The 25,116-nt window shown below is 51.2% G+C and overlaps 1 protein-coding gene and 1 long non-coding RNA gene across 2 annotated transcripts; both read left to right on the top strand.

Annotated features, from left to right (window-relative positions):
* Window positions 1–484: 484 nt before the first annotated feature.
* On the top strand, window positions 485–5,798 carry LOC117863340 (probable protein phosphatase 2C 37). The gene is made up of 4 exons (XM_034747002.2): window positions 485–1,513; window positions 1,977–2,426; window positions 3,293–3,398; window positions 5,205–5,798. Exons 1-4 carry the CDS (start codon window positions 1,028–1,030, stop codon window positions 5,516–5,518), a joined length of 1,356 nt encoding a protein of 451 aa, XP_034602893.1. The 5' UTR covers window positions 485–1,027; the 3' UTR covers window positions 5,519–5,798.
* A 14,730-nt stretch (window positions 5,799–20,528) lies between these two features.
* Window positions 20,529–21,141, top strand: LOC117862689 (uncharacterized). Its single transcript, XR_004642044.2, has 2 exons — window positions 20,529–20,612; window positions 20,887–21,141. It is a non-coding gene; the product is annotated as an uncharacterized lncRNA (long non-coding RNA).
* Window positions 21,142–25,116: the final 3,975 nt, after the last annotated feature.

Raw genomic sequence — 25,116 nt, 5'->3', positions numbered from 1 at the left:
CTATTTAGGGCATGTGGATCCAAAACTACCTAGCCTTAAGGACAAGAACCATATGCTATCTACCAAACCTAGCTCGTTCAACCATTCATTCTCATTGCATGTTTTGCCATATTACTTTTAATATAATAAATTGTTTTTTTCATGATGTTGTTGAAATCATGTGCAAACATTTTTGATGAAGTTTTCTAAAAATGTTTTAGAGGAAAAATGGTTTCTTGAAAATTTTATCATTGAGGTTTTTCTTGAAGCAATTTCATGAAATGTTTTCTCAAATCATTTCCTAAACCTTTTTCATGATCTTTTTGTTTCTTAAATACATTTTCCCCTAAAAAGTGACCATGAAAGTTCTACAAATTGTTATACCCAAAGCAATTAGAAAAATTTAGTGAAAAATTCTCCCTATAAACATATTTTGATGTTCTTAAAAAAAATTATACACTGTGCCATACACGGAGAGGCGGTGGTACAAAGATGATAATGAAGCCTCGCTTGTCGCCTGGCCGGAGAGGAGACTAGCACACACACGACACGCGTTATATTTGTCCAAGGCGCTGATGTAAGTAGCCCAGGCGAAGCAGGCCGCCAGGCCGTTGCGCGCCGTGGGCTCCGAGGTGCCAGTTTGCGCGCGGCGACGGCCTCCCTCCCTCCGGGCGGCGGGACCACGCGCCCCCTGCACCTCCCGGGCCACGTCTCGCGCGGCGTCTCCACGTGGCGACTCCTGGGTCCCGCCCGCCGCACAGCAACCGCCTGCTCTTCCGTCCACGCGACCGGACGGGCCTCGCCCACGCTAGCGAGCGAGCAGACAAGAACAGGACACCCGCGCTCGCCTCTCCATCCTTGCTTCCCCTCCCGCTCCTCTCTTCCTCCCCATCCGATATGATCCCCTCCGTCTCCATCTCTTGCTCCTGTGCCCTAGCCAGGTAGCTAGAGCTAGCTTCGATGGGCTCCCTTGCTCTGCTCCGGGACTCTTCTTAGCTTCCTGCGCGCGTGCAGTGGCCGCGCCGTCGCCGGCCGGAGAGCAGAGGCCATGGTGATGGCTAGCGCCGGCGACGGGAGCCAGGCATCAGCGTCCTTCTCCTCCACCCCGGAATGCCGGATACGCAGGCGGCGCCGCCTCGCGCCGTTGCCCGTGTCCACGGCCGCGGGATCCAGCGAGAGCGCCGGCGCCAGCGCCGCGGGCCCGAGCCGGGAGAAGCGCATCCGGCCGGCCTCCCCGACTTCCTCGTCGTCGGCAACGTCAGATGTCGATAGCGACGTCGAGCAAGGTGAAGAAGTAGACGAAGCTGTGGAGGAAGAGGAACTGCGGCCGCTCCCGCCCGCGGGTCCGCTGCATCAGGTTCTGGCGGCGGCCGCGGCGCAGGCAGCGTGGCCGGTCGCGTTCGGGTCCCTGTCAGTGGCGGGGCGGTCGCGGGACATGGAGGACACCGTGTCGCTCCGCCCGGGCTTCCACACCTGGGTCGACGGCTCCCCCATGCACTTCTTCGGCGTCTTCGACGGCCACGGCGGATCCCATGTACGTCCTCTACTCTAATCCCGTCTTTATATATCTACTAATCACTCCATCGTTGCACCCAAGATTCCATGCTCTTGATTACGAGCTAAATCAAGATCTACCTGCTGCACTCCAAAACGGATAAGATGCATGTCTTACTACTAAGTTAATTTCACGATTTTTACTGCAAGAATAGTAAAACCAAAAGAAGAAAGAAGGAGAAGAACACGCCATGAATGCGTGCCAAAGGAAAAGCTGCAGCAGCTGGCTTCCTTCATTCACTAGCAGTCAATAGTCACTGCGAAAGCTAGCTGCTTTCGCAGCAGTACAAGTGTCCACCTGGCCACATTCTAGGACATTCCAAATTCGAGATGGCATGGATCCACGTTTATTTCCGTCGTTTGTCCTTTGCTAATCCCACGACTTGATGATGCAAATACGAACCTGTACGATAGTACGATTTGATGCAAATGAACGCATGCAGGTGTCAGAGCTATGCCGGGACCGGATGCACGAGTTCCTGGCCGAGGAGCTGGCGGCGGAGGCGGCGAGCTTCGCGCAGCGCCTGAGCCGCCGGCAGCAGAAGGCCGCGGCGGGGGAAGGGACGAGCGCGGCCGGTGCCACCACCAGCGGCGGCGGGGTGCAGGACGAGGAGCAGCAGCAGGAGGAGCGCGCGTGGCGCGCGGCACTGTCGCGGACGTTCCGGCGCGTAGACGCGCTGGCGTCCCTGGCGTGCGCTTGCGGGCGCATCGCGAGCCCGCCGTGCCGCTGCCCGCTGTCGGGGAACTCCGGCATCGTCGGGTCCACCGCCGTGGTGGCGGTGCTCGTCCGCGGCCGCCTCGTCGTGGCCAACTGCGGCGACTCCCGTGCCGTGCTCTGCCGCGGCGGCGGCCCCGGCGCCGCCACGCCCGTGCCGCTCTCCGACGACCACAAGGTAGTTGCTGCTCTCTACGCGACCGGGTTACGACCAACAACGTGTCCGTCTGACTCGCACTAGCACCCCCACGGTCCCCGCAGTGGTCTCCCGTCGCGACGTTGACCGTTGACTCGTGCGTGGTGAGGTGTCGCCCGTCCAGAAGCTTAGCATCGGCGCGCATCTGGCAGCTCGTGGTTGGCCGCCGGCCGGCATGGCTTACTGCTTGCCGACGTGGACCACGATTGCGTCAGCAACAACTTATACTGATCTGTGAGAGGAAAAAATGGGATGGCTCGAGAAGAAGAGAGGGGAGAATTCCGTGAGTTGGATCGATCCATGGACGGAGCTGAGCCGCCTGAGCCTGAGCCTGAGGTGCTGGGATTTCGGTGCGGGGCAGCACGGATATCAAAGCGGGCCATGCAGTGGCAGTCCCGTGGATTGATTCCAGGGAACTTTAGGGGCGCCGTCGCCGTCGGGCGGGAGGACACGTGGCGGCGGCGGCGGGGGATTCCGGGTCGTGACGGTGGTCGAGGGGGCACGTGTCGGTCGCCGCCGGGGCACGTGGGGCGACCGGGGTGGTGGCCGGGCGGTGGGCCAGGCAGCTCAAACTAAAGCAGGGAGGAGGGCCCCATCTCCACTCGCTGTCGCCTGCGCGGTGCCGGCGAGGGGGTGGTGGGCGGAGGCGCCACCTGCCCTTGCTGCTCGCTTTTCTCTGTCCTGGCGTTTTGCTTTTCGATCGGTGGTCCGCAGAAATTTTAAACTTTTTAGTGGCCGGAAAAAGTTGGTGCGCCAACGTTCGTGCTGATTACGACGCCACGTAATAGAATTAGGGTTATGCTGATTAGGTTTAGCCATCCTCAAGCTGACTGGTGGGTTTGATGCAGCCCAACAGGCCGGACGAGCTGGCGCGGATCCAGGCGGCGGGCGGCCGGGTGGTGTTCAACAACGGCCACCGCGTGCGTGGCATCCTCGCCATGTCGCGCGCACTAGGTACGGTATGCCTGCCTCCCTCCACGTGTTCTAATCTAAATCCCCTGAGCATTGATTTCTCTGCTTCTTCATCCGTATCCATCTGCAAATTGTCCACTCTGCTTCTCTGAAACTGCTGGCTGAATGCTGTGACCATTTTGTGCTCTCTGAATTGTCTGCCTGGTGTCGTTGTTCTCACCAGTTTAAGCCGGACGGCGACGCACGTGTTTGGCTCCTCGCGTTTTCGATTTGATCTGAGGTTGATGGCACTTTTTCATGGGCCTTATCTCTTTTCACTGAATTTTCTTTACAACGTTAACGATGTCGTTGATGTGCTTGCGCTGGAGCTGGGGGAATTTTCCTGGAAACTGAGGTTGGAGAAATTTTTCCATGCACATACACGTGTCGTCGCTTGACTTTTCGGTGTTCGGTTTCGATTTGGTGTTTTATGCATGTTGCCATTTTTCGGCACATGTTTTGCGCTTCTTCCTCCTAGACCAGAGCTGGGGCCACCTGTCACTTCAGTACAAGTCTAGCGTTTCGATGATTTTTCTCAGTTTGTGCTTGACTAGCTTGTAAACCAGAGCATATGTTTGTTCATGTCGAGTAATATAAACAGGCGGCGCTAATTCGAATCCCTCGGGCAAAATAAGAACAGCACCCACATTCAACACTCACCTTTTACCATTAGCAACAACTTGGTTTCTCTGTTTGTGCTTGACTCATGTTGTAAACCTGAGTAACTTATTAAGGGTGGTACTTAGGAAGCTATGACACTTGTTTAGATTTGCATTTATGTTTAGTTCGCTTTGCCGCTTACCTTTTGGATCTTGCTGTAAGACGTGCCCCTTTTTAGTTCTTAAACTAGAGTTTTGTTTGCAGCAATGCTGGAAACTAAGGTTTGAAGGGGAAGTACTATATCTGAGAGGGCGATTTCGTTTGTCGCTTTGCATGCTTTTAACAGACCGAAAGAGAAGCTATTCCTTGGCATCTTGACATCGCTCCACCAATTAAGAACTGCCGGGTATCGGGGAATCGAACATGTAACCATAGGTGTACTGAAGCTGTTCCGTTCCTTTAATAAGCTCTATGATGATGCAAAAAAAAGTATGGCTCGTAAGTTTCGTGTTAGCGAGGTAAGAGTATGACAAGCCATGCCTTTTGATCTAGGAAAAAAGGTTTTCAATCTGTTGCTTTTGTATCATGGGAGGGAGCTTTGCATGTCCACCACAACATTCTCTATTGGCTCATACGGTATTAACCACACAACAAACAAGGAACAAGGCAGCTTTTGATGAGCTTCAGTTCCATGCTACTTGGTTGTTGTTGAGTAGATAAACAGTCACATCACTGACCACATGAGTTGTGACATGTTAATTGGCTTATATTAGGAAGAAAATGGCCACATGTTCTCTGCCCATGTCACTTGACCATTTTTGAGGTTCAGCTTTCAGCTGCACCCTGATGGTGCTGATTCAGTTACTTAGGTTATCGGAGGTGACAAGGAGGAAACATGGATCAGACGCTATAGCCACGAGTCGGACTCCGATTCGCCGAAAGTGGAAGTGCCATTTGTCTACACGTTCCTATGATACTAACCCAACCTACAAAAAAGAAGTGGACCTTTGTAAACAAGTCACAAGTGGGGATATAGGTTCGATCGATTATGCTAGTTGCTAGGCTAGGGGCTGTAGGGATGTTGTTGTCTTGCGTTGTGTCCTGAGCTCATGACAGTGATGTTACGGTACCTTATCATAGAATGGTAGTAGTATCTTCACTTCAATCATGTTACATGTTGACTGAAGATTTGCTAAATGGGGTGTGCAGGAGACAGGATGCTGCGTCCTGAGGTGATCGCCGAGCCAGAGATCACGGTGACCGACCGGACACCGGAGGACGAGTGCCTGATCCTGGCCAGCGACGGGATGTGGGACGCGGTCCCGAACGAGATCGCCTGCTCCGTGGCGCGGCAGTGCCTGCAAGACGGGAACCCGGCCGACGCGGCGGCAGCGGGTGGCACCGGCCCGGAGCCGGAGCCCCGGTGCTCCAACGCCGCCTCGCTCCTCGTCAGGCTCGCGTTCGGGCGGGACAGTTGGGATAACATCAGCGTCGTCGTCATCGATCTGCAGCAGAGGGAGTAAACTAGGCTCTGGTAGTGAAGTGATCCTGAGAGGAGGACGGAGCTGCAGTGGGGTCTAGAGTCTAGACTAAACATGGGAGGATTTGCTTGGTTCTTTCGATTCTAGAAATCTAGTCGTTTTTTTCCCTGGTTGCATTGGAAGAGGAAGAAGGTGGATGGAAGATTGCCGTCCGTAAAGGAAAAGAGAAAAAAGAGGAGAGAACAAGAAGAAAAAAAAGAAGAAAGAGCAATTGTACATAGTAATCATGCGACATTTATGGATGCATATGTGTTATGCTGAATGTCCGTCCTCTTATGTTGTGCAGTGCAGTGTCAGGATGCTTTCAGAAGAGAGACCTGCTCTCTTCCACTCTCAAGTCCTGTCTCCCTCCCTGCATTGCCGTTACAAAAGAAGGGCAATGGAGATGAATGTAGGAACTGGTCGCTGGTTCCTCTAGCAACGACTGCAAAATTATTGATGCCGCCAGTGGCGGAGAGTGAAGTAAAATAAAGGAGGGAAATTTGCCACATCTCAGCTGACTAGATCATACAGAACTGTCTTGATTCAGTTCCGTTTAGTGCTGAATGTGAATACGCAACCACAGCAGCATTTCTTACACAAAATGATAGGAAATGGAGACGAAAGGAATTGCTTCTTATCCTGTTTCTTACAGGGGGCTTGCAGTAGCGCAAGAAAATAGATCATCAATAAAAGAAGACAAATGCGCCAGTTCATAGTTTAAGTGGGCCTGGAGAGATGGAGGGGTTTATAAATAATACGGCCCAAACCCTGATGAATAACATGGCCCCTTTCCTTTGCCAGCAACGAATAACACGGCCCAAAGCTGAGAGTGGGATAAACCCATTCATTACATTCAGTGGTTTTGGAAAATTGTTTAACACGGTAGATACTGTTAAGAATCGGATCCCCGATGCAATTCCCCCGATTCCCGTCAAGGACAAGGAGTGACTTGAAAGAGTAGTAGATAAATCCCTTTTCCCTCTCCCTAATACACAAGATCATCATAGAAGGAACACAAAAGACAAGTATGTGAGGGAGCTATGCATCTTCTCATTAGTCACTTTAGATGACACATATAGCTCCTATATATAGATGTAGCCTTCAAGTCTCATCTAGTAACCTACGATGCACTACAACCACAAGGCATTAAGGTATAAGTGCATCATCCACTCCGACGCAGCGCCCGCGTCACCTCCGCTTAGGCGACTCGGGCGACGGCCGCGCCGCCCCCTCCTTCCTTCCTCCTCCCTTGCCGCCGCCGAAAGGGCCGCCGGAAGTCTGCGCGGGCCCCTAGGACGGCGGTGGCAGGGCATTTTTGCTGGGCGCACGTCGCTCTCGGGCGGGGGAGCGGTGCGATGCGGCCTCGCGGGTAGGGGTGACAGTGGCGGCACGGGGCGGCGGATCCGTGGTCTTGGGGGCTGGATCCGGCCCCCCGGATGTTGGATGTACGGCGTGCAGCGGCCATTGCTCGTCGTCAAGGCGCGGAGGAGCGGCGACGGCTGGCGAGCGGGCGAGGAAGCGGAGGTGCTCGAGTCGCACAGTGATGGTGTTGCAGGCATCGAGGAGCGCAGCGCCGGCATCCAGGAAAGCGGTGACGGCGGTCACTCCCCCCTCCCCCCCCCCCCCCCCGCGCGTGCGCCTATGGTGGGGAAGTGGAAGGAAAGGGCTCATGCGGTGGTGGCACTCAGCGGAAGCTCCGACCAGGATCCGGACGAGTTTGTGCATGCCGGCGGTGCAAAAAGGTGGAGGGTTTAGGGTGCGCCGCGAGCGGGGAGGACAACAATGGCGGCCCCAGAAGCGGTAGTAGGGCTAGGAGGCGCGCGGTGGTGACGGCGACAGCGAGTGTGGTGCGAGGCCACGGGTGCCTTCTCATCGTCGGCAACGCCGATCTACAGCTTTGCAGCGCCGCCATGGTGGTGGGGTCGGGGGTGCATGTACGCTCGTGGTATCATGGTGATGATGCGTGATGTGCTGGGTCACCCTTCTGGTGCAGACATTGTGGAGGTGACGAAGTCGTGGGACGCCGGGAGGCGCGCCGCCACTGGAAGGAACGCGGCTTAGAATAAAATTCAGCTAATCTACGTACCTTCTGTGTATCAAACGAAGCAAATAAATTGGAAGGATTGAAGGCTGACATACAAAAAAAGTATATCCATATTGATCTCATCAAACCGATTATCAAGCTCTTGACTAATTTGATTAATGACACCAATATATACTTCTCTTCTAAAATGGTCATCATTTGTTTGGTTTCGGGCACGGGCATACCTTGCTGATTTTCATACAACACATAATCACCATGCATAGCAGGAACTTCAACATCACGTTTAATGCAAAAACAAGTGACCATCTCAAGGAAGTGCCACAACCATCAAACCTCAATTGTTGCATTTTTGTTCTTTGCCACATTAACAAGGATGATTGCATTAAGAATATCTTAATCCCTTCTCTGCAAACACTCGGATAACTTGTGTATCCAAGAATAACATACATTAAATGCACAAAGAAAACAAACTCAAAGGTTGTCCAAACAAGACCTAAAGAAGAAGAGACACACGTATAGTAGATTGTCGGAGGAGAGAGGTGGCTGCTCCTGCTTTGAAGAAGAGAGACAGATGCTGGCACCACCACCTGTGCTGCCATGGAGGAAGAAGGCATGCAGGGTGCTCGAAGCACGAAAACTGGCATGCCGTCCATGTATAGGACGGTCGCGGCGTACGATCGAATCTTAGGGGTGTTTGGCTCTAAGAGGGTTAAAGTTTAACCCTATCACATCAGATGTTTAGATACTAATTAGGAGTATTAAATATAGTCTAATTAAAAAACTAATTACACAGATGGAGTCTAATTCGTGAGATGAATCTATTAAGCCTAATTAGTCCATAATTTTACAATGTGGTGCTACCGTAACCATTTGCTAATGATGGATTATTTAAGCTTAATAGATTCATCTCGCGAATTAGCCTAGAGGTTCTGCAATTAGTTTTATAATTAGCTTATATTTAGTCCTCCTACTTAGCATCCGAATATCTGATGTGACAAGATTAAACTTGAACCGTTGCTATCAAACCCACCCTTGCCTTTCTTTCTTTGTTCCCCACGCCTGCCTCGCCTCAGCCAGTCATCCTGCCTGCAGAGACCCGGCCGCCCCCTACCCTGTGGGTCCGCCTCTGGCTATCCACCTTCTGTCTCTGGTCCAGTCATACCAAAGCCATTATTGTCGAGTGACCGTGTTCTTTCAAAAACTCTTCAAATTTCACGTTTGTGTCTAGAGGCTGTCAGGTGGAGCGCCCCTATAGGATGGAGGAGCTGCCCCTAGGATGGTTCAGCACCAGCATTTGTACCTAGTCTTAGAGTTTAGAAATATGCATGGAGACAAGTTAATAGCTACTTCCCGCATTTCAAACTGTAGGTCGTTTTGATTTTTGTGGATTCATAGATAGTATTATGCATATAGACATCTACTTATATCTAGGTGCATAAAAAATAATACATCTAGGAAAACCAAAACAACCCACAATTTAGCTTTAGGACTATCATTATTGCCTACATCGTTGTCTTTATATATATGTAAACAAAATAAACATGTGTTCGGAAAAATGTGTTGTCCAAAATTTACGTTACCCGGTAAAAAATATGTGGCTCCCATAATAATGTATTTTGCGTTTATGTTTCGTAGTACATCCAATTGGGATGATGTGTTATTACTTTCCGGTGAAAAAATATGACACTTTTAACTTTTATGGTCGTCAAGGTGCAGTTTAGGCCATTGTTTTTTATTAAATTAAAATACAAGTACAATGTCTCATAAATGTATATTGGATTGTAAAAGTCACTACGGGAAACCTTAAATTTGCCGAGTGTTTTCTTTTTGCCGAGTGTTTTTTTTCAAACACTCGGCAAACAAGCTCTTTGTCGAGTGCCAAACAAAAACACTCGGCAAAAAAAAAAAAACACTCGGCAAATCGGGGCTTTGCCGAGTGTCAAATAAAAAACACTCGGCAAAGCCCCCTCTTTGCCGAGTGTCAAAAAAAACACTCGGCAAAGAGGGGGGTTTGCCGAGTGTCAAAAAAAACACTCGGCAAAGAGGGGGGTTTGCCTAGTGTTTTTTTTGACACTCGGCAAAAAAATAATTTTTTTTCTCTTTTCACCATGAAATTTTTTCTACTCCCCACATACAACATGTGGTACTCCATGTTAAAATTTGGTATATTTTTGAATTTATTTGCTATATTTATTTAATTAATTGCATTTCAAGGGAATTTTTGGTATAAGTCAAATTTGAACTGCAAGTGATTCAAATTATGGAATAAAATGAGTAGAAAAATGATATTCATGTTATTTGGACCAATTTGAGACCTGACCCATGAAATGAAAAGAAATTTCGAACATCTTGTTCAGGAAACACGACCATGAACGTGTGGCAGTAGTATTTTTAAATTGTAAAAAAAACAATCAAAGTCTGAAAATTATGAGATTTGCCATGATGTGATGATATAATACGTGGAGGCTATGGAAAAAAATTGAGAAGGTTTTGCACATTTCATCATGTACGATGATTACAAATCGAAGCATCTCAGAAGAAGAATAGTAACTTTGAGAAGGATTCGATAAAATTTAGAGTCGAAGTGACGGTCGAGTTCGATTTGACTACAAAACTTTTTGTATAGTCAGTAGAGAACCTATATTGGTTCGTGTGAAAATTTGGTATTTTTTTGAAACTGTTGGATATTTTTCAAATTTTTTTCAAAAAAAGTTTGCCGAGTGTCCTACGTTGGACACTCGGCAAAGAAACTCTTTACCGAGTGTCCACGTAGGTCCACGTAGGACACTCGGCAAACCAGACCGCCCCCACCCCTCAAAACAACCCCCGGCCTCGCCCCCCGCGCAGACCGCGCCCGGCCCCCAATCTCCTCCAGCGCCCCCCCCCCCGGCCCCCTCCCCTGCCGCCGCTGCCGCCGCCGCCGCCCTCCCTCCCTCTCCCTCTCCCTCTCCTACCGACGCCCCCCCTCCCCCACCTTCCTCTCCCGACGCCCCCCTCCCCCACCTTCCTCTCCCGCCGCCGCCGCCGCCCTCCCTCCCTCTCCCTCTCCCTCTCCTACCGGCGCCCCTCCCCCTCCTCTCCCCTCCTCCCTCCCTCGCGTGGCTGCCCCGCCCCTCTCCCCAGATCCGGTGGGGAATCTGCCCCTCCTCGCCGGATCCGGCGGGGACTCGCGTCGGGAGCCCCGGATCTGGCGGGGACTCGCGTCGGGGGCCCCGGATCCGGCGGGTGTGGATGGTGGCGGCGGGCGTGGATGGTGGCCGGCGGCGGCGGCGTGGATGGTGGCGGCGGCGGCGGTGTGGATGGTGGTGACGTGCTGGTGGTACGGCCGCCGCCTCCCCCGGTTCCGCCGCCGCCGCCTCCCTCCTCCAGATCCGCTGGCGCGGGCGGCGCCCCTCCCCTCCCTCTTTGGCGCGGGCGGCGCCCCTCCCCTCCCTCTCCTCCGGCCCTTCCCCTCCCGGCTGGCGGTGGTGGTGCTGCTGGCGGCTGGTGGCTGGCGGTGGTGGCTGGCGGCGGCGGTCGGTGGCGGTGCTGGCGGTGGTGGCTGGCGGCGGCGGCCGGCGGCCGAACAGGTTTTTTTTTATTTTTTTCAACAATTGTATGCCGAGTGTTTTCTGGCCACTCGGCAAAGTCTTTGTCGAGTGCGCGACAGAAAACACTCGGCAAAACCTTGTTTGCCGTCACAGAGTTTGCCGTGTGCCGTTTGCCGAGTGTAACACTCGGCAAACGGCTCGCCGAGTGTATTTCGCCCTAGGGGCACTCGGCGATTTTCTTGTTTCCCGTAGTGAGTGTTATTTAAGGCCAATCTACACTTGTGTTTATAATATTTCCAGGACAATATATTGAGAGCAACCGATGTACAAAGTTTCAAAAGTATGACAAGATCTTAACAAAATAAAGCGTCATATATTTAGGAGCCACTAAAAGATCTCTACTATTTTTTGAGTGTTTCTTAGTGAACACCAACGATTATATTTTTCTATTTTCTACTTTTGTAGCCAAATATTTTTTAGTCTAATTGAGGCAATACCGAGGATTATTTATCAAGGGGTCAATGTTTTTTTGTTGGTAATTGGTTAGGATTTTTTTGCTAATCTGTTTTTCTCTAGGGGGATGTCCAAATTATATTAAAAACCCCTGCTCATTTTATAAACATTGTGAAGAAGGAAGAATAACCCTCGGCCTGTCTATTCGAAAAGAACATTTTGGATATCTTTTAATTTAGAGAAATTTTAGAATGGTTGGAAAAAATGAGAGCCGTCCATTCGGAGAAATCTAACGGAGAAAGTACCAAATTAGTGGGACCAAATACTAAAATAGTTTTTAAATTTATTTTTTAAATTATTTTTTTTGATTGGTGGAAACAAAGGACTTGAAGTACCAACAAGTACTTAGCTATTGAGGCCCTTTGCGGCTCTTCTAAGAGAAGACAAAACACAATGGAATGGAGTGAAAATACTGCTATTTTGAACAAGGGCACACTGGTGCATATATTTTAAGTTCATTTTCATATCTCCATGTTAGTAAGATTATAAAAGTACTTTTCTTTACAAATCTATGAACACAATCATACGACAAACAGAATGCATGTACATATAATAGCAGCTAAATTAAAAAATTAGTTGCCCACATTGTGGTACCGATAGAGCTGTGGCTAACAATTTGTTGTTATTAGGCATCAAATTAAATCGAACTATTGGAAATTGGTAATAAAGCATGGAAATCTTGCTAGGAGGACAATATAGGAGCAAATATCTATTCATATATATAATTCCATTCTCTAACTTACAAACAACAGATCACATCTTGAATTTTTGTTGCGTATTATTTAATTTTCGTTGCATATTATTCAACTATTTTGAAGTCAGGATTTTTGCGTGGAAGCTAAGCAAGGATGTACTGCCTAACAAACCAAATAAATACAAAAGTAGAAGATGTCTGTAATCTATGCGGCCTGTAGATCGAAAGCAGTTGTCACTTGCATGACAGCTCGTCCATAACATGTATCCCAGGCCCTGTGCCTGCTGCTGAAATTTTGAGATGGAACAGTATAGAGTGGTGCCGAATTGAGAGATGCCCTAACTTACAAGCCCCTGTTTTCACTGCTCTTTTAGTAAGGGGCCAAGAAATTTTTCCTGCTCTACGGATATTCTGGGCATCCCAACTCCTAAGGCGCGCTACATCTGGGATTGGAGCAAATCAAAGTTTATATCCATGGATGCCGTAACTTGGAAACCCTTGAGATCGTGTGCTGCGGTGACCTCAGGGAAGTCTTCCCATCTGATTCAGAATTTCAGCAGCGGAAGCCTAAAGAATTCAGTAGCCTGAAGTGCATCCACCTGCATGAGTTACCCAAGCTGCAGGGCATCTACAGGGGCAAGATGTTGGCGCCCAACCTTGAAACGGTGAGGATCAAGGGCTGCTGGAGCCTCAAGCGCCTGCCAGAGCTGTTCGTCGTAGCGGCGGAGGTGACCGGAACTCTGATACCAATTGTCAGCGGCACTCCGACGATCACCGACGAGGGCCGCGGGAACACACACGGACTCTCTGTTTTGTGCTGCAAAAGAACAGGCTACGTTTTTCCCTTGTATTGCTGAATACAAATAGAAGCTAACCAACGACTCCTATACGCACGGCATGCCGCCTTTCGTGAACATGCCATCCCATGTTCAGCTCCACACACCGCGCACACTCTCCTACAGACGCGCTCTGCATGCAACCATGCACTTGAGCTCCTACAGACTCGCTCAGCCAAACAAACTGGTGAGCTTATTTCAACCGTGAACAAGGAAACCGAAAATAGCTTGACAAGCATTGCACAGGATTACTCAACATTTCTCCTCCTAATTCTTGCGCTGTGCTTCAAGCTTGACGACGCCAATGCGTTCACGCTGCTCTTGGAACAGAACACGACCCAAAGACTTCGTCAGAACATCTGCTAACTGATCTTTTGTAGAGATCTGGTCCACCACAACTTTGCCCTTCTCAACACAATCTCTAATATAATGAAATTTAGTTTCAATGTGCTTACTTCTATCATGATGGACTGGATTCTTACAGAGATCAATTGCTGATTTGTTGTCAATCTTCAGAACCGGCATCCCAACCTCCAAACCAAGCAGACTCCTTAGTAGCCGTGCAAGCCACACTCCCTGGCAAGCTGCACCAGATGCAGCAATATACTCTGCTTCACATGTGGAAAGTGCCACCACCTTCTGCTTATTGGAGTGCCAAGTAACAGGGCTGTCTCCTAGACAAAATAACATCCCACTGGTGCTTTTCCTATCATCAATATCCCCAGCATAATCACTATCACTGAACCCTGTTAATTGAACACCAGTACTTCCCTGCTCTCCTACTTTGTAGAACAAACCATACTCCAATGTACCACTCACATACCTGATGATGTGTTTCACTACTGCCAAGTGATCTTCATGTGGTTGTTCTAAAAACCGACCTACAAACCCCACTGCAAAGGCAATATCAGGGCGTGTGTTCACCAGATACCGAAGTCCCCCAACTGCACTTCGATATTCAGTTGCATCCGCCAAAGGTGCCTCACTGATTTTACTCAGTTTGAGCCTGGACTCCATTGGTGCTGCACAAGCATTACATCCTGTCAAGCCAGCCTTCTCTACAAGTTTTGCTGCATAAGCAGCTTGTCCAATGCTGATCCCCTCCTTGGTCTGCCTCACCTCCAACCCCAGATAATAAGACAACAGACCTAGATCACTCATCTTGTAAATCTTCATCATTTCTGACTTGAATTCCTTGATGCCTGTGCTTCCTGTGATGATCAGATCATCCACATATACTCCCACAATGAGTGCTGCTCCTCCAGTGCCCCTGGTGTAAACACCATGCTCAGCTATGTTTTTTCTGAACCCAAGTGATAGAAGGCTGCTATCCAGCTTCATGTTCCACGCTCTTGGCGCCTGCCTCAGGCCATACAAGGCTTTCTCCAGTTTCAACACCTTGTGTTCTTGACCTGCCTTAACAAATCCCTGTGGCTGTACCACATACACCTCTTCACTCAGTATACCATTCAGGAAAGCGCTTTTTACATCCATGTGATGCACTTCCCATCCTTTATGAGCAGCTATAGCCAGCAGCACTCTGACAGACTCCAACCTTGCAACTGGAGCAAAAACTTCATCAAAGTCAATTCCCTGTCTCTGCACATATCCTTTAGCAACCAGCCGTGCTTTGTGCTTCACCACTGCTCCATGCTCATCACACTTGACTTTGAATACCCACTTCAACCCAATTGGTGAATGTCCTGCAGGCAGATCAACAAGGCTCCATGTCTTGTTTTCTTCAATCGATTTCATTTCCTCCCTCATAGCTTGCTTCCAGCGAGGATCCTGCTCAGCTTCCTTGAATGTTGCCGGCTCCTCCGCACTTGCAAACATGAGCTCTGCCTGCTCCAAATCTCGTTCTGCCAGTCCCTGCACAGAACTTGGCCCCAGCACATTATCCAGCAATCTGAAACGTACCGGCGCCTCCTCATTGTGGTCTGCATCCACGAAGTCTTGCACGTTTGTTGGTGGAGAAGCAAACTCCACCTGCTCGGGTGACATCGGTGTCGCGGCTGCCGCTGGCGTCATAGGCGAATCTGATGCACCTGGCGTCAGAGGCTGCACCGTGGTCGCCGTGCTCGGTGTAGCGGGTGCGGACCTCCCCTCCACAGGTTCCCCGTCACCAGCCACGTACTCGCCTGCCACCATGAACACCCTGAAGCCGCCGTCATGGTACTCTCCGCCTCCATCGTCCTCACGTCCTGCGCTCCAGTCCCATTTCGCCTCTTCGTCGAAGATGACGTCGCGCGCCACATGCACGCGCCGCGCCACCGGGTTGAACACCCGATACGCCTTGGCGCCTGGTTCGTAGCCGAACATCACCATCCTCGTGCTACGATCTTCAAGCTTCTTCAGATGTGGCTTCACGTTCTTCACATGAACGACGCACCCGAAAGTGCGCAGGTGCTCCACCGTGGGCTTCTTGCCATGCCAGGCCTCGTACGGGGTACGGCCGGCCAGGCTCTTCGTCGGCGCCCGGTTCAGTAGGTACACGGCCGTCACCACGGCCTCGCCCCAGAACACCGCCGACACCGATCTCCCCTTCAGCAAGCTCCTCGCCATCGCCACTACGGTTTGATTGCGGCGTTCGACCACGCCGTTCTGTTGTGGTGAATACGGCGCCGTCAGATGACGCCGCACGCCACGACCTGCACACCATTCACCGAATTCAACAGAGGTGAACTCACCCCCATTGTCAGTGCGCAAGATCTTCAGCTTCTTCCCGGTCTCCGTCTCCACCATGGCTTGCCACCTCTTGATGGCCTCCGACGCCTCGTCCTTGCTGCTTAGCAGAGAGATCCACATGTACCTCGACGCATCGTCCACGAGCAACAGGAAATGGCGTCGCCCTCCTGGCGTCGCAGGTATGATTGGACCGCACAAATCACCGTGAACCAGGTCCAGCTTCTCCTCCGCTCGGTACTTCGCCGCCACCGGGAACGGTGTCCTCCTCTGCTTTGTCGCCACACAGCAATCGCAGAGCTGCTCGACATGCTCGATGCAGGGCAGCCCGCACACCATCTCCTTGCGCGACAGCAGGCGCAGTGCATCGAAATGCAGATGGCCGTACCTCTCGTGCCAGCGCCACGCCTCCTCGCCGCGCTGCGCCACCAGGCACACTGGCTTCACTGTCGTCAGCCGTAGCAGATACAGCCTCGCTGCCGTGCGCTTCACCTTGACCACCAGACGCCGCTGCCGGTCCCAAATCCGGAGCACTCCGTCGTCGATGTGGACGGGGCAGCCTCCCTCGTCCAGCTGGCCGAGGCTCACGATGTTCGCTGTGAGCCGCGGAATGTAGTAGACATCCGTCAGCCTCTGGTGCTTCCCATTCTTCGCCTGGAAGAGGATGTTCCCGCGGCCGGCGATGTCCACCACGGATCCATCCCCAAATTTCACCGTGCCCTGAACGCCGGTGTTCAGCTCGGTGAAGACCTCGCGCGCGCCCGTCATGTGATTGGTAGCCCCGGTATCCAGATACCAGAGTCCGGCGTCGCGGTTGGCATTTCCGTCGAGCTGCGCCATCACCTTCTCCTCCACGAGGTGGACTACGGCCGGCGCCGCGTCTCCACCATCGTTGACCGCCGCCGAGGCAAAGAAGAGGGCCGGACCCTCCTCCTCCTCAGCCTCAGCAACGTGGGCCGCCTGGTTCTTGGGCTTGGTCGGGCACTCCCGGGCCCAATGCCCGGTCTTCTTGCAGTGGCGGCATTGATCCGGCCCAACATCGCCGGAAGCCGATGCCATCTTCGATCCACCGTCCCACGGTGGTCTCGGCCCAGGCTCCTTTCTCGCAGAGCTTGAGTTGTGCCGTCCGCACACGTCCTCCAGTGACAGCTTGTCGAGATTAGAGGTGATCTCGATTGCAACGGCCGTCTGCTTCAATGCCTTGGGCGCAGCACGCAGCAGCTTCTCGACGGTCCTGCGCGTCGTCACCACTTCGCCGAGGGTCTCCAATGCCGCCACAAGATTCTCCAAGCGCTCGGTGAAATCATCGACAGACTCACCGGGCTTGAACTTCATCGTCTCCAGCTCCTTCCGAAGACGTTGCGCCTTCACCTTCTGCACCGAGTCGTTCCCGATCCGGCGCTCCTTGATGGCCTTCCACGCTTCCAGCGCGGACCCCTTGGCCACCAGCGACGGCACCATCTCCGGTGGTACCCCGCTCGTGATGGCGTCGAGCGCCGCTCGATCCTCCTGGAACGAGACGTCACCCGGCTCGATTGCCTCCCACATGTCGCGCGCCTCCATCTTGAGCTTCATCAGCGCCGCCCACGTCGTGTAGTTCGTCTTGGTGAGCATTGGCCAGTTCGCCGGCCCGGCGTACTCCTTGACGATGCGCGCCTTCTCCTCCTTGCCGCTGCCGCCCGCAGCGCCGCCCTTGCCACGGGCGCCCTTCTTCGGAGAGGGTGGCGTGTCGTCGTCGCCGGCCATCAGTGCGTAGCGGATCGCGGGGTCTCGGTTCCAACGGCGATACCACGCCGCGATCGAGTCCAGCCCCTACCGAACCTCGGCTCTGATGCCAATTGTCCGCGGCCCTCGTCGGTGATCGTCGGAGTGCCGCTGACACAGGCCACTGCCTGAGGTAAACTGCGAGAAGGAATGGCGGAACAGCCTTGAGTGGGACGGGATAGAGGCTGGCCACCACCCTTCCCTCTACAGGCCACTGCCTGAGGTAAACTGCGAGAAGGAATAGCGGAACAGCCTTGAGTGGGACGGGATAGAGGCCGGCCACCACCCTTCCCTCTACAAGCCCAACCACTCCCACTACTTCAAGAAGACTCTTCGCAGAGCCTCCGTACTCAGGTGACTTGATGATAAGCGTGCTTCATGTCTTGCGTAGTTTGTTCGAATTGATATCTTAATTTCACTGGATCTCGCTGGTATTCCTTCCTGAACGTAGGTAGCAATCCCTTCCATGGAATGGCTACAGGACTCAGGAGTAGGGATGCTTGGATTGCTCTGCTGCTTCCTTCAAGTTTGAGCACTGTGTTTGCTAGTGTTGTGGATCATTGGCGTGCTGTTTCGTTTGCGAGGCAACGACGAGCCTCCTGCGTGCTGTCAGATGCTCGTCTGCTTTTTATTGTTCTGCTTTTCTTCTAAATTTTGTGTGAGACCGGATGCTACCTTGTGGTGTGCTCAGCATCTGCGCTGCAATGGTTTTGGTTTGGTGAGATGGAGAGGAATAAATAAAGAAGGAGATGAGCCATCAGCTTCACCAGCTTGAGCTGATCAAGCAGTGGGTGAATAGCCGAGGTGCCCACCTGCATGTACACCTCTGCTCCTCATCCAGTCCTGCTGCTGGTGCTGCGCTCTCCCGTGTGGTGTGCTGCTACATTTTTGTGTGCGTGCGTGGTTGTTTGTGATTTACTACCTACTGATTTGATGAATTATTGTTACTTCACTACTATTTATGAAAACAATGACGATGATTGCGTTTATTGTTAGTCACTAGGAGTTTTTTATGTTGCACAATACTACCATTGCGTTTATTGTTAGTCACTGGGAGTTTTTTACGTTGCACAATACTACCAGTGGTACTATAGAGTATAAGCTGTTTTTTTTTATCTGGGTAAAATTGTAATTAGCATAATATATATTATTCGGATGGATTTGCTGCAGTATACATAGGCGCCGCCCTGCTGCGGTTACGGGTACGTGAGCAGTTGATGGATTTGCTGTAGTATATATAGGCGCTGCCATGCTGCGGGTACGGTATGTACGTGGTCTGGGAACTGCGTCGGCGTCGTCGCCGGGTTCGTCACGGGGGCAGCAGGGTTCGTGACGGGCCGGCATGGTCGGCTTGTGAGGGGGGGGGGGACCGTTGATGGCGGCATCGTCATCGGGTCAGGCATGGTGGCCAGCTCGTCGGCTCGGGGTACAGTGGCGGGAGGTTGGGGTTCGTCAAGAACCCGTTGTCGCCCGGGTTGGTCGATGGTACAGTGACGATTCCTGGGGACATCGGATTCGACACCGGGTTCATGGCCAACATGGTCGCCGGTTGGTTACCGGCGTCGCGGCCGGGTTGGTGACCAGCGAGAACTCGTCGTGCGCTGTGGCTCTTGCCTCACCGAGCTCGCGTCGGGGTGACGACACGTCACCAGAACACCCAACAATCTCTTCTCCCGACTGATATCACCGATCAGCTTGGATATTGCCACCGCGCTTGGAGCCGCACGGCTCTTGAGGTGGAGCATGACGCCGGCGTCGGAGCCCAACAGAGCGGCGACATCAGCGACGACCTCTTGGATCTCTGCAGCCACGACAAGCTCACTGTTCGCTTCTGCCTCTATCTTCACCTGAACAAACGAGCCTGATATCCTAACGGATTCCCTGATCTTACTACATTGCTTCCTGTGGGCACGATCCTTGCATGATCCATAGAGAAGACAGCATGAGCTCCAGCGAGATCCTGACGCTATGTTCCAATTCGGCGGCACCATCGCAGGAGGAAGCGCCTCCTCCTCCCGCTCTTGCTGCTCTGCCTCACCGTGCTGCTCCTGAGCACGCTGTTGGCGCCATCCGCCTTGGCGTCGTCGTCGCCGGAGGTGGCAGGTGGCTGCAGGAAGCGGCGTAATTAGCACAACATATATAATGCCACTTTACATCTTTCCCATCATACCCCTATACCACATATACTACTCATGCATACTACCTATACTATAGCTTAAAGATTTTAGTAGTATATAATTAATCTCAACCGTCGGATCCTCGTATACGAGTCCTTTTCGTCGAAACAGTAGTATAAAGTGGTATTGTGTATCATAAAAGATCTCACTGGGAAATGTATGCAACCCAGGTTTGTCACTCGGTGTAGCAAACCCAGCTGATCGAGATGCAATCACCAAGCTCCATTGCGAGGAAGGAATGATATAGATAAGAATATATTCCCTCCGTTTCAAATTATACGTCGTTTTAGCTTTTCTAGATACATGAATTTTCTATGCACTTAGATATACATTATGTCTAGAATATACCTAGAAAAATTAAAATTACCTGTAATTTGCAACGGATGGAGTAGAATGTTGTCGTAGGAGCTAGAAACTTGAAGTAGTTTTGTGAGGCTGTGGACATATGGGAGCGTGTCAGTACGTCTATGTATAAAGAGATGCTGACTTCCAGGGAGTTGAGTGACTCCTCTTTAATTAGTGGCAAGAGACTCACTCAATTACTCTTGAATCGGATCAGCAAACAGAAAAAGGCTTAGACGCATGTAGATTGTGGCTGCATGTTATGCATGAAACCGGTCAAAGCATTTCGATTTCAGTTTGGATGGATAAGCACGTGGTATGAGAAAAAAAGAAATGGTCACTGATCCCATCCCCTTCCTTGATTCGGGACATACTGGCTATAAATATATCGTCTGTGTACTGTCTTTGGCCTACTATTTTCTCCACTTCAAACAAGATGAACGTGAAACATGCTACTCTCTGCTGTCTGCTTTTAGCGGTCATGCTACACGCAGATCAGATTACGGCTGGTTTGTGTTCCTCAATCTCTCCTCTGTTGTGTTAATCGATGATAATCTGATGCAAAATAACGACTTCTATCGGTTCTGTTCCTTTTTCTTCATATACAATCTGCTTAGTCTTCTGATTTTATTTTTACTCGAGAAAGAAGGGCCTTCTTCTGATCTTTTTTTCCTACGCACAATGATTTACATTTTTGTTAATTTAATGTAATGATTAAATAACATGTGTTTCATAAGTTAAGAACATGTTGGATACATAAACATGCTTCATGTTTCTTTGCAGATAGCTGCAGCTATGAATATCTTTCTGTCCCATTCTGTAAAAGTTGGATGTGCAAGACACAGTGCTGGATAGAGTCGCAACTGATAACTTCGAATACACTCAGGGAAATACAAGTGTACGAAAGGCGGATTCAATGGCTGGTGTCGATGTCTTTTTTGTAAGAAGTAGCCTAATGTTAATTTGCAAAGTAGAAAAACCTGCTCATCGGAAGTATGATAAATTAATGGTTCGCTATGGAAATCTTTGCTTGAATAATCCTATCATCAGTGTGTCTCTAGTTTTCCGATCCGTAACTCAAACATGCATGATACCAAGTGGAACATCTTTGCCTTGCATAGTCCATGGAGTTTGCCAACTGCAGAGTAACCACAAATCAATGAATCATATCGGGGGAATTTAGGAACACAGCCATCTGCTGGCTGCACAGCTTGCCACCTCGCTGGATGTTGTCATGCTGTTCGTTCAGCCACCATATAATACTAAATGACTGATGAAGGATCTAGTCGAGCTGCATCGATAACAAAATCAGTGGTAAATTGTCCATCTATTTGAATTTGCAGCGAAAATGACCTTACTCGTACTTTTTCTATAAAAACATATCGTGCCTCTAACTAAGACGGTTCGTGATGCCTCAATGTGTGGAATGATCCGTCAAATTTTTTAGGGTGTTTGGTGGAAGGATAGATGCACAACGCCATATTCACCTTCGAGTAATATTATATGAACAATTTCAGCACAGACATTACTTGGTAGTTTCCATATATACCATATCACTTAAGCACTGTGCATAGAAACTATATTTCCAGTTGATGATTTCTTCAAAATTAATTATCATCCAATCTCTTCTCTTCTATCTCCTTTTCTATCCCAATCCCCTTTCTCATTTCTTCTATAGACATGATTCTTACATTAGAAACCATTTTCTTTTCTTCCCTCTCTCATGATACACCACTCTTGTTCTTACATTGCATTCTATTTAATCCTATACAAACTATCCTACTCACTGGGCATTTTTTACACCAAGCAATCCAACTTGTCTAAGGCCAGTCTTAGTGCACAGTTACCAAAGTTCAGAACTTGGTAACTGTGCCTGCTGGGGGAACTTGCTAACTGTGCCTGCTGGGTTTCATGATGATGAAACTTCCTCTCCTCTCTACTCGTAATGACCTTGTCACGTTAGCAAAATTGCTGACATGGCATCTGTCGTTGTCAAGAATTACGAGTCAAGACTACGGCAAGTGAATTTATTTTCTATGCGCGTATGGCTCGGATGGTTGCGCGAGAGGACACGAGGTTTATACTGGTTCGGGTAGGAATAGCCCTACGTCCAGTGTGGGATGTTGCTCGTGTTACTCACACAGAGTTTGTAGTAGAGGTTACAAACGGGCGAGAGAGGGAAGCTGGTCCTAAGTCTCTATGGGTGTGCACTGATGCTCGAATAGAAGGGTTGTGAGTCGGGCGTTTTGGTTGCTTGAGAGCCGTCCCTGTCTCGGGACTCCTGGTCCTCCTTTTATAGCGCAAGGAGGGCACAGGAGTTACACTTGAGCCAGGAGCCGAAGGGGAGTGAAGAAAGTAAACAGGGAAGTGATAGCGCAGGGAGAAGGACCGGGCCCCCGGAGTCGCCGCCTTCCCTTCCGGGCAGCACAAAGAGAAGGACCGGGCCCCCGGAGTCGCTGCCTTCCCTTCCGGTCTCTGTCTCCTGTCAGCATGACCACCGGAGGGGGATGGTTGTCTGCCTTCAGTCGGCCGTTGTAGCCGGGCATGCGAGATATGCGTGGCGACCGTCCGCTATAGCCATGCGTGATAATGATGATGTCTGGCCGCCGCAGTTGTGCACGTCGTGGAGGGCGGTCGACCTCTGTAGCCTCGCGTGCTGACCGGGAGACGCGGCCAACATGCCCTTGCCGCCGGGCCGTGCAGGAAATTGGGTGGCGCTCCCTCCGTTGCTAGGCGGTACGGGCAATGAGTGCCCTACGACGAACACCACAGGGGAGAGTTAGGACGGTGCTGCTGTAGCCCCGTGCGGTCGTGGCTACAGTGTACCGCCCGAAGACTGTGGTGTGGTGGGTCACGTCGAGGAGCGCAGGTGCCTTTCTGCGCATCAGAGCCGTATCCTGGGTAGGCGCCCCACAGGTCATATTTATGGCGAGATCAGTGGGGGGCCACGAGATCCGCGCTCTCGTCTGCTAGTCTGCGCCCGCCCTCAGGCGAGGCAAATCCCTATCTTGTGGGCTCGGATGCGCCCGACCCCTAGCGCCTGGGGTCGGGCGAGATGGAGCCTTGCGGCGAGGGGTCGGGCGCGTTCGACCCCTTACGCCCGGGGTCGAGCGAGGCGGAGCCTTGCGGTGAGGGGTCGGGCACGTCCGACCCTAGGATCATGGGTCGGGCGAGGCGGAGTGGAATATTTCCTGTACGTGCCAAGTCGGCGGAGGTTACTGTCGTCGCAGGTGGGCCCGGGCCCTTATGACCATTGTTTAAGGAGTATAGGGAGGTCGTTAACATTTCCCCCAACAACATCCTTCCTTAGAGATCTCCAGTAGATTTGGTATAATGAATTGTTATACCTAAAAACTACCAGAATACCTAAAAACAAAAAAGCTCAACTCTACTAGATGACCTATGTGGATTGATGTACCTAAAATTTTTAAGCTATAACTTAAATTTCTCTCTCCAATATGCAAATATGCCAATCCAAAGTTGGATTGGTAAAACTAGTAGCATGAGCGCAGGAGAGCCAACTGCCCACTCCAGACTTTTTCGCGCCATGCCTGCCACCGCAGTTTCCTTGAATGGTGACTCCTCCAACCACCGGACCTCACTGCTAACTGCATCGCCCGCAAGCCCTCACCCTCTACGGCCATCGGACCCCGCCCTTGAGCTTGTCGTCACCCGCCCTCACCCTCCGCATCCCTAATTTTGCTCCGCCGCCCCTAGCCGAACCGCTACGCCTGTTCGGTTGTCGACGCGCCACCGGCTCCCACCCCCGGGCTTGGCGAGGACGCCCGCAATCCCCCATCTACCCCTACTTGTGCTGCGGTAGCTTGAACACATGGATTCGGAACATGATTTACTCAATTTGGAGCTCAATTCGTCGATTTAGCCATGGAGGAAACTCAAGGGGGCGCTGGCTCATCGATTTGGGCACGGAAGTAGCTCGAGGGGTGCGTGGGCGAGTGTTGTCAGCCGATCTTCGCTTTGATTTGACGAAGACGAAGATAAGTGCCCCTGATTTGGCCACTGCTGAGCAGAGGAGTGGCGCGGTCGGTGGAGGAGTAGCGGCACAGTCAGCGGAGCAGCGGCGCGGCCAGCGAAGGGTCGGAGCAGTTGTGTAGGGATGACCGCGCAGCACTCATGGGAGAATGAGAGAAAGGAAGGTGGAGGAAGAGGAGGGAAATTAGTGGGCGGGCCCTACTTATCGTGTTTTGCATCAAGAAAATTGGTAGAACATTATAGGTAAACTGCTGGAGAAGGCAACATTTGCATACCTAAATTTTTCTCTCTTCTGTACCTAAAATAAGTTTTAGGTCACCAGTTTTACATATTCTACTGGAGATACTCTAATCTTATCCGATCCCCCTTTTCTCCCCGTCTATTTCCTCTTGCGCATGTGCAGCTTGCAGCCTGCCTCTCTGCCTACCGGCCGCTCGCCCCCAGTCGGCTAGCTCGCGCGTGCCTCCAGCCCCACACCTAACCCCTGCCGCAGTCACCCTCAGCCACTACCTTGCCATTCCACCATCGCTCTCCGCCCCCACCACGCTGGTGCCGCCATCACTCTTCGACCCCACCTTGCTTGTGTCATCGTTGATCTCCAACCATGCCTCCTCTTGCCACCATCAACCTCCACACCCCACCTCCTCACGCTCGCCGACCTCTTCCCTATGCCTGCTGGCTAGGTCACCCCCGCCTCCCTGGGAAAATTTTGAAGTTTAGGCCAGTGGTCATTTTGGAGCCACGATGAGGCAATTTTTTTGGCTCCGGCTCCATCCAATTTTTTCTAGTCAGCGTGTGCCCTTTGGAAGAGATGAAACTTTGGTGACTTTATCAATCTCAAGATCCATTGGCCTAGTGTTTTAGAAGTGCTCTGGTATGGACCGATCCTTTTGATGGCTCGATCTTCACGACAGTAAGTTTTGTAACAAAGATACTTGCTGCAAGCAATGGGTAATTAGTTTTACACCTACAAAGGTTGTATGTGACCAAGTGACGGGGAGAGAGACACCAAAGTAGAAC

Source organism: Setaria viridis, chromosome 7, assembly GCF_005286985.2.
Source record: "Setaria viridis chromosome 7, Setaria_viridis_v4.0, whole genome shotgun sequence".
NCBI lineage: Eukaryota > Viridiplantae > Streptophyta > Magnoliopsida > Poales > Poaceae > Setaria > Setaria viridis.
This window is presented reverse-complemented; position numbering and strand designations above follow the sequence as displayed.

Bases quoted from the DNA above. Each gene is read 5' to 3' on its own strand.
- LOC117863340 (XM_034747002.2), top strand. From the start codon at position 1,028: ATGGTGATGGCTAGCGCCGGCGACGGGAGCCAGGCATCAGCGTCCTTC. The intron at 1,514-1,976 runs GTACGTCCTCTA...GAACGCATGCAG, and splicing joins ACGGCCACGGCGGATCCCAT to GTGTCAGAGCTATGCCGGGA. The intron at 3,399-5,204 runs GTACGGTATGCC...TGGGGTGTGCAG, and splicing joins CGCCATGTCGCGCGCACTAG to GAGACAGGATGCTGCGTCCT.